The 10,000-nt window shown below is 40.6% G+C and overlaps 1 protein-coding gene across 1 annotated transcript in view; it reads left to right on the plus strand.

The window, feature by feature from the left end:
• Positions 1-10,000, plus strand: part of SNRNP70 (small nuclear ribonucleoprotein U1 subunit 70) — a 50,809-nt gene that overhangs the window by 17,311 nt on the left and 23,498 nt on the right. Inside the window, exons 2-3 of the mRNA XM_077467169.1 lie at positions 6,523-6,678; positions 7,012-7,074. Coding sequence (XP_077323295.1) covers positions 6,532-6,678; positions 7,012-7,074 — 210 coding nt within the window. The 5' untranslated portion in view covers positions 6,523-6,531. The remainder of the gene's footprint in view (positions 1-6,522; positions 6,679-7,011; positions 7,075-10,000) is intronic.

A 10,000-nucleotide genomic window follows, 5' to 3' on the forward strand; every position in this document is an offset into this window, starting at 1 on the left:
GCCCTGGCCTGGGGCGACTTAATAGTAGTGTTGTAAGTCGCGAACCAAGTCGCCTCCAAAAGTCGTGTTGCCCCTGTGTGAACCGAGCCTAAGTGTCCCCCCCCTAGTGATCTTTATTTTGGTGGTGTCAATTTTCTTCCCTAAGTTTGTTCCTGCCAAACAGTGCTCTATCTCTACCCATCCCTTTTTTTTTTTTTTTTTTTTTTTTAAACTATCCAATTTTGTCCATTCTGCTACCCATGTTAGTACTACTGCTTCATAGTATTTTTTTTAAATCAGGTATGTTTAATCTTCCCTGATCTTTTTCCAATTGCAAGATCTTTTAATATTCTGGGTTTCTTATTTTGCCAGATGAGCTTAGTGGTTAAGGACTTGATGGTTCTAAAGTACACCTGGAGGAATATAAATTGGGAGCATCTGGAATTTGTACAATATTTTGGGCTGTATAATCTTTTTAGGGCATTAATCCTTCCCATTCAGGATGGGTTTTATTGCAATTCTCATTGTTTCTTCTCTTAACTCATCCAGAAGGGGGATATAGTTGGCTTTATACATTTTCTCCATTGATGTCAGTTTTATCCCAAAATTTTTAATTTCCTTCCATAAAAATGGGGAATTCCTTCTGGATACTCTGCTCTTCTTTTTGGTTAACATTTAAGACTGCTGACTTCCTTTGAATTTATTTAAAAATTGGATAACTCCCCATATTCTTTAATAACCTTTACCATGTTTGGCATGGAAATTCGGAAATTGGACACATAAAACAAAACATCATCTGCAAACGCTGCTACCTTATCCTCCCTGATCTCTAGATGGGGATTTCCCCTTACTGTCTCCAGGAATGGTTCCCAATGCCAACACAAACAAGGGCGGACAATGGGCACCCCTGTCTAGCCCCATTGTGCATCCTAAAAGGAGCGGATGATCCATTAACTCTTACAGCTGCCATTGGGCTATTATAGAGTACTTCTATCCAACTCAAAATTCTAGGGGCAAACCCCATTCCCTCCAAAGTACCTATCGTGAATCCCCAGTCTACTCGACCGAAAGCCTTTTCGGTATCGATCGATGAGGGTAGACTCAGGTTCTGCTCTCCCGCATTTTCTGGAGCAGCAATAGTGTCCTCACACCATTATCTTTTTCTTTCCTGCCCCACCACAAAACCCACCTGATCTGGATGGACCAAACTTGGCATCAACTTTTTTATCCTGGAGGTTAGTACTTTCGCAAACATTTTTATATTTGTGTTCAATAATGAAATCGGTCTATAGTTTGAACATATTGTATTCTTCCCCTCTTTTTAAATACCGTGGTGATTGTAGCTGTGGAAGCTTCTTTACTTGGAGCTAGTATTTCCCCAAATTTTTTTTTAAATATTCTATTATAAAGCCGCCAGTGCTTTTCCCTCCATGGTCTTTTATTACCTGATTTATTTCTTGAACTGTTATTGGGTTCTCCAGTTCCTGCGCTAGTTCCTCCGGTAATCTAGGGACATTTGCTTGAAGTACATATTCTATTATTTTTTTTTTATTTTTTTTCCCTCTCTCCTCTTAACAGAATAAAGTTGCTCATAGTACTCCCTAAAAACTTCTATGTCCTTAGTATTATATAACGGCTCTCCATTCTTTAATATTTTCTCAATATAATTTAGAGATCTTTTTTCCTCAGTAACCTAGCTAATACCTTGCTATTTTTATTCTCCGTTGGTATCTCTTTTGCGATCCTGTTATGTCTTTCTCATTTCTTCCATTAATTCCTTTAACTCCTCTCTTTTGATAACTAATTTACATTGTAAATCTGGGTCCTGTCCCTTTCCTTGCTGTTCTTTTTATGGGTTTGTTCTAGTCTATAGATTTCCTCCCTTCATCCTCCTACTCTTGTTATTACTTTCTCTTTGCCCCTGAGATAATATACATCCCTCTTATATAGGCCTTATGGGCCTCCCTATATGGTATTCTCTCTACTTTCATTAGTGGCAAAGAAGAACTCCAACTCCTTTCTTAACCAGTTTCCAAGAAAAATTGAGGTTTCTGCACCCATGAATTTTTTAATTTTTGTACACATTGAAGCATGGTCTGACAGAGTTCTAATTTCTATATTTGTAGATATCACATCTAGTACCTGACGTTCCACTAACCAATAATTAATCCTAGTGTATGTCCCATGCACATGGGAATAGAACGAAAAGTCCTGTATCCTCGGGTGCTGTACTCTCCACACATCGATCAGCTGTAACTGATACAGCCGGTGCTTTATTACACTCAGCTGTACGTTCCCTATCCCCTGTGCACAGGATGTACTATCTAGTTCTGGGTTCATGCAGAAATTTTAATCTCCAGTTATAATCGCCATCCCACTCTTAAACTCCCATAATTTTTCTAGTTTCTTTCAGAAAACTCTTTTGGACCTCTATTGGGACAATATATATTAACTAAAGTATATTTTACTCCCCATAATTTCCCCTGTAGGGTCCGTTCACACAGGGGAAACTCAGATCCGACTTCAGGTCACCTCAAGTCGCGCTGCATGTAAAAATCAATGCAAGTGAATGAGAGCCGTCTTAATGCAAACTACTGAAGTCGCTCCGACTTTAGAAAAGGTTCCTGTACTACTTCAATCCGACTTGTAGGCAACCGGTACCCATTGATTTCAATGGAGGTCACCTCCAAGTTGGATCTCCGTCTATACGGAGGCAACTCTCACAGAATTATCAGCTCTCAAGAGGGAACTCCAGGCCAAATTTCTGAAAAAAATCCATCGCGGAGCGGGCATTACGGAAAGGCCTGCCCACCACCTACCTTTTTTATTCATATTTAACATCTCGGTCTAAGTTTCTTCACGTACCCGATGTTCCAATCCCCCTTTATTCTTATATTATGCTCTCTGCCATCTTCCTTCTTCGCTGGACCTTTCTTCTCTCTTGTCTCCAAGGAATACTTGGGGGTGGGATCTGTAATTTTTATTTTTTATTTTTATTTTTTTAACAGAAATCCTGTACTTCCTCCAAGAATTTTAATCTCACTCTTTCCCTCCCTATGCACTATTAGTGCTGCTGGGAATCCCCAACTATATTTTTAATATTAGACTCTTAATTGTTCCAGCAAAGGTTTCAGCTGTTTTCTTGTTGATGTTTCAGCCGATAGATCCGCGAACAGTCACTTGTTCATATTGCAGAGGGAGTCTCCCTCTGAGATTACTCCATATTCTCTTTATCTGTATACTGATGAAATTTAACGAGAACATCTCGGGACTTCACTGTTAGCCTATGTGTCTATACACGTTTGGGTATTTACAGGCATAATTGTAGAGAAGCGTTTGCTTATTCAACCTCTAATCAATTTATTTAAAGCCCTTACTAATTTTGACCTCAAGGACAAATCGAGGGAATTTAACAATCAGATATTTTCTTTCAGAGATGTCCTGCTGTTTGACCTTCAAGGTTTTTTTTTTTTTTTTCTGGAAAGATTTTTTCACTACTTTTTCCGGAGCTGGAGAAAAGGATCTGATTCTCTACTACCATTGATTCACTCTTTCTGCAATAACCTGGTTTACTCTTTGAAGCCATTAGTGGTTATTTTTCATTCAGCTTGTGAAAAGCAATACCTCAACACTTCACAAGATTTGGGAGAAAATATCTTGCTTGCAGAAGGTGGCTAAAGTTGTGGTGTTTGTGTGTGTTTTTTTTTTTATATATATATATATATATATATATATATATATATATATATATATATATATATATATATATATATATATATATACGCACTCTTTTTTTAGTTCAGCCAATTCGAGGGTGAGTAGAAAATTATTCAAACCAAGCACCACAAGGAGACCTTTTAAGAAGCTATAACTACTAAACAGATCAGACAGTTCATGGGGTTACTTGTGAGGCGAGTAGGATGTGTGTTTTTATTTTTTATTTTTTTTCTCTTTGTGTTGTTCAGTCCAGAAATCAACACAACCAGGAGTCATTGATGGCAGCACAGAACAAAGTCATTTTAGGCTACTGACCAGTTCAAGTAGTTCTGTGAGGAGAGTAGTAGATTTTTCTTAGTTCAGACCATGAGCCAAGATCTCCACTGCTTCCTCCTGTGAGTCCGCCTCGCTGTGATTCACTGCGCTCAGGTAAGGGGCATAAGGGCCCTGCTTACACCAAAGGGGATGGAGGAGAGGCGGAAGGGAGGGCACAGACACCGGGTCCTCCTGGCGGCTGTGAAACTTCACTAGGCTTGCTCTCACCTCCCCCTGGTTGGTCCCCAGCGTCTCAGGAGTTACTCGGTCAATTGATCGACCAGTTGCTATTCACCTCTGTCCTTCTGGCGCACGGGTCATGTGTGTTGGCGGGGGCTTCCGTACACGGTCACCAAGCCCGGCGTTCCTCTCACTCCCGCCCGGCATTGGCTCTACCGCCACGGATTGCTGCCTCTCTGCGGCCTCAGACGCCACCATCGGGCTCCTCCCCCCAAAGTTCCAGCATCACGTCAGCATCCCCCCCCCCCCCCCCCCCATTCCTGTTCTGTATATCCATTTGCCCAACCGTGCCATTGTGCCGACGTACATCGTCGTGTGCTGTTTGACAAGTGTTACTAAGCCCACAACCGTGAAATCATTCTGTAGATGCAGTAAAGCATGCCTGTTAGGGTATACCAAGCATTTGCGAAAGTATTTGTGCATATGCTTGACCTGATATCTGGCAGGTGGCCAGTACACCCAACGTCCTCAGTGAAGTGGGAGGGGCGGGCAGCCTCAGATGATCGTCAGGGGCGGTTGCAAGCACAGATCTCCCTGTATAGCTTTTCTGACAGCTGCTTAAACTGTTTACAATGCTTGTTTATGAATGAACAAGAGCCTCTGTCTCCTCTCCATTCATCTGCTGTGGGGTCTGTCCTCAGTCCCTTTCCCTGCCTCAAAGGGGAGATTCAGGGATCTGTTTAGACCTAGACCCCTGATATCTCGCCAAAGCATGCCCCCCACCCCACAGGATGAATAAAAGGGAAAAATTGTCATTTAAAAGTAATATTGTAAAAATAAAATAAACCACTGTCAGTGTACCCTCCCCACCTAAGGGGTTAATACTTTGCAATATGTAAAGGCTTTTTGAGCCTGTATGCATAGACATTCCTCCTCCTTCCACTGACCCAAACTGGTCGGGATAAGGCAAACTAGTGGTCAGGCTGCATATGCTCAGTTCGGTGTGTATTGCTGGTGTTTTTTCCTTCTTTCTTGGGAGAGTGCCCCTGTGCTGATCACATCTAATCAGCACTGTCCAGACAGGTCAGGGGTCCTGCATCCTGATAGGACAGCCAGTGTGGTATGAAAACTCCTACAAGCTTTAAAGGCAGTGTATATCTGTATATCATTCCAAGCATTAAGATAAAAAGCCTTCTGTGTGCAGCAGGCTCCCCAGCACCCCTTAATACTACCCTGAGCCCCATCTCTGTCCAGCGATGTCCACGAGTCCTGTCAGTCATTCATTCAGGAGAGAGTGGGATCAAAATGGCAGCTCCAATTCTGAATGGAGCTGCTGCTTGCAGTGGGGGCACGTGACGGGAGGGAGGGGCCAGAAGCGGCGAAGAGAGGAGAGGGATCCGGGCTGCTCTCTGCAAATCCACTGATAAGAGCGGGTAAGTATAACATGTTTTTGTAAAAAAAAAATCACTTTAACCAGACACTTATAAAAGTCACAAGACTGCTATATACTGCTGAGAAAAGCGATTTAGCAGTTTCTTTACTAAAATTGTTGCATTTCCATGTTCTGTGGGAGACCAGATATAGGGAATGCCACACTATAACATGGTAGAAAGCTCTATACGGTTAACGAGAGTAGAATATTTAGAAGGAAGGCCACTCGAAGCACCAAAAGTCTGGAGAAAAAAAATCCTCTATGATTAAAGTGGTTGTAAACCCTTACAACCAACTTTGACCTGCAGGTAAGCCTAGATTAAGGCTTACCTGTAGGTCCAAGAAATATCTCCTAACCTACACGGTTTAGGAGATATTTGCTGAAAGACAGGCAACAGAGGCGCACTGAGCGCGCCACGGTCAACGGCGATATGCCGTACTTCCTCCTTCTGTCCTCTCGCTGCTTAGGCGGCGACTCCTCTCCCGCTCTGATCTTCTGGGACATGTCACAGGTCCCAGAAGATTGCTAGTGGCCAGTAAGCGCACACCCAGCTCTGAAGCTGCAAGCTGTCACAGCTGGGTGCCCACACTTGAAATGATGGCACTGGCACTGTGAGGAGGTGGTGGGAACCGAGGCTTCAGGCGGCTGCATCGCTGGACCGTCGGACAGGTGAGTGTCTTAAGTCAGCAGCTACACTTTTTGTAGCTGCTGACTTTTAGTAAACTTAAAATGAGTGGAACTCTGCTTTTGAGGTTAAATGTTTAGGCTTTAGAGCCACTATAAATTTGGAAATGGTTTTACTATTGGGTATTTTGAATTTGGTTGCCTTTTGACTTTGCTTTATTTATTTTTTGGGCTTTTGACAGCACTTTATTGAACTATACTGTTTTCTTTACTAGGTCTTCAAGATGACGCAGTTTCTGCCCCCAAACTTGTTGGCTTTGTTTGCTCCAAGAGATCCAGTTCCATACCTGCCACCTTTGGATAAACTACCTCATGAAAAGCACCATAATCAACCATACTGTGGAATTGCTCCTTATATTAAAGATTTTGAGGTAAATAGTGTCAGGGGTTTTTTTTTTTTTTTTTTGGCATAAAAAAAGACCAGAGTAGAAACCACAGCAGCTGTTTATCTGGTACCTACGGGCTTGTGTGCATTGTGTTCCTTTTAGGTGCACTTCTCTGAACACCACTGGACATGTACGGTGTGAATAAGGCACATAGAAAACACTTTTTAGTGAGCATTAAAATGCAGCTCAATGAACATGGTGGGAAGAAGCCCTAAAGGTTGGAACTTTAGTTCAGACTGCCCAAAGACTAAAGACAGTTATGAGCTTTACAGTTCATCATAGCAGCTGACAATTGCTGATATGTTCTTGTTTCTGTAGGACCCCAGAGATGCTCCACCACCAACTAGGGCAGAGACGAGAGATGAGCGGATGGAAAGGAAGGTAAGCTGTACAAAGGAGAGATATGTTTTAAAAAAAAGTGCTCTTTTTTTTTTTTTTTTTTTTTTTTTTTAGGCTACAAAGTTCATAAACAGAAAAAAACTTACTCAAATCAATATTTGTCTCCACCGCTTTTGACTTTTAAAACCTCATCATATCGCCTAGGTACACTTGCAAACAGTGTTTTTATGGAACTCCAGCATGTGTCATGCAAACATCTAGAAGCAATAAGTTTTTCTCTGGATTTTGGCTTTCTGTTGCTTTGTCTTCATATTTTCCTAAGCAGACATAATTTTAAGATTTAGGTCTAGGTGAGGGCCATTCTATATCCAGGACTCCTTGTCCTTTATATATATATATATATATATATATATATATATATATATATATATATATATATAAAAAATTTTTGATGGTTGTTTATGACTTTGACACTATGGTTGGGGTTTATTGTCCTGTAGAATTTTATTTTGTAGAGCCCTCCTCCCTGTGGTATCTGCTTGCACTTTTCAGCAATGTGGAGACAGACAGATATTTCAAATTTGAAGTTGACTGCTGGTCTGTCCCCCCCTCTGCACACCCCTTCTAGTGTGCTTGAATGCATTGGTAAGTGGTTTCCACATCAGAGGTATAACTTTATTTTTTTTTATTTTTTTTATTTTTTTTTTTTTAAATCCTTGATTCCTCTGAGGTTGCTTTTGACAACTTTCTAAACTGTAGTTGGGGTGTACCTGGGTCCCACCGGTTTCAGCCAAATATGTGCTGGTTGAATCACTGGATATCTCCCGATTGCAAAGAGAAGTCAGTGTGATTTTTTTAACTTTTTTTTTTTTTCCTCCATTTCTTGCATGGTTTCCCTAGTCTACCAACACTTTATTTTTTTTTTTTTTTTTTTTTTTTTTTTTTTCATTCCTCAGTTTTGCCCATTTGTGCTTCCTTCCTTAAGCTTGGACTGCAAATCTAGAAACACTTGTGTTGAAATTTCTACCTGTAAGAGACCCTATTGATTCAGTAAGATCACCTTGAGGGTTGAGCCAGGTTTTTTTTTTTTAACACTCTCTCTCTCTCTCTCTCTCTCTTTAAAGCGCCAGAGAGAGAAGTGTACATATGCTGCAAAGTATCGTGACACAAACTTTATCCCCACTATAGCATTCGGCAGGATGTACTGCCTGCTGAACGTGACAGATTTTGTCTGAATCTGTTCTAGCGTTGGATTAAGAGTTAAGGTGGTGAGGACATTCTCCACAGCACCTGTCAAATGCTCTTTGAAGAGTGATCCAAACTTGCATTGCTTTTCAGCGAGCAACGCTAGTGTAGACTAGTCCTAAGGTTAGTGTAAAAACATTTTTGAAAGGTGCTAGAAAGGGTTTAAAAAAAAAAAAGCTTAACTGGACCTAAGGGCCATTGCACACCAAACGCATAGCTGCAATTTACATGCATTTTAGGTAATTTGTTCCTATTTAGTGCATGTGAAAGTACATAAAAAAAGTAGCATGTAGGGTTTTATTTTTTTTTTTTTACACTGCACCTAAAACACACAGGTTTAAATAAGATATGGAAGTGTGCTTGGGCAAATTCATGCGGTTTTAAATGTTTTGGCATCTAAACTTGATTTATTTTATATTTTTTTCTAATAAAATGGACAGTTGCATTATGTGACCTCATGGATTGCCATATTATATTTTTGCATGCAGTGATTACTGTAAGAAATTGCCTTTTTATGATCATTATCTACTTAAGCCCCAGACCATTTTGTTGGCCAAAGATCAGACCTGATTGCGCGGTCGTGTGATGTGGCTCCCCAAATTGATGTTTTTTTTTTTTTATTACAAATAGAGCTTTCTTTTGGTGGTATTTGATCACCTTTGCGGTTTTATTTTTTGCGCTATAAACAATGGCGACAATTTAGAAAAAAAGCATTTTTTGCTATATCCCCCAAAAATATTAAACTTTTTTTTCCTCAGTTTAGGCTGATACATATTATTCATATTTTTGGTTTGCACAAGTTATAGCGTCTGCAAAATAGGGGATACTTTTATGGCTTTTTTTTTTTTTTTTTTAATTTTTTGTTTTTTACTAGTAATGGTGGTGATCAGCGTATAAAATTGTATTTTATTTATTATATATATTATTTTTTTTATTTTTTTTACAAAGACTGCAACATGACGGACACGTCAGACAGTTTTGGCTTGATTTTGGTACCATTTATACAGCGATCAGTGCGATTAAATCGCCTTGATTACTGTGTAAATGTGACTGGCAGTGAAGGGGTTAAAACTAGGTGACGCTGTAGGGGTTAAAGCGGTTGTATAGTATTTTTTTTTTTTTTTTTAACCTACAGGTAAGCCTATAATAAGGCTTACCTGTAGGTAAAAAAAAACAATCTCCTAAACCTGTATGGTTTAGGAGATATTCCCCTTGCAATGAGTCGCTGACTGCAGCGGTGCATGTGCACGGGATTCTCGGCTGAAAGCCAGGTAGACGCCGGACCCTGTCGGAAAATAAATCTCCTGCGTGAATGCGTGGGAATGATGATATCGCTGCTCCAGCCACTCACATTGCCAGAGCCGCGACATCCGGAAGACACCCTGGGGGAACAGGTCGGCTCTCTCGGCGTCTATCGGGTGAGATGTCGGGGCCTCGTTCTAAGGCAAGTATTTCATAATGAGCTAGTATGTGGTATGTATTAGCTCATGCCTTTTTCCCTTACAGGTCGGAAAAAAAAAGAAAAATAAATTGCGGGTTTACTACCGCTTTAACTGTGTCCTAGGGATCTGTTCCAACTGTAAGGGGATGAAGAAAGACAATCGGCGCTTACATATATCCAACAAATTATTGCAAGCTGAACACCAAAAAGGCAATACAAAAAACACCTTAACACACTAATACGTGTGCAGTGCAAAATATAAGTCCACACGAATTGGTCAAA

This window comes from Lithobates pipiens, unplaced genomic scaffold (assembly GCF_037356315.1).
Source record: "Lithobates pipiens isolate NorthernLeopardFrog02 unplaced genomic scaffold, aLitPip1_a1.2 Scaffold_48, whole genome shotgun sequence".
In the NCBI taxonomy this organism is placed as follows: domain Eukaryota; kingdom Metazoa; phylum Chordata; class Amphibia; order Anura; family Ranidae; genus Lithobates; species Lithobates pipiens.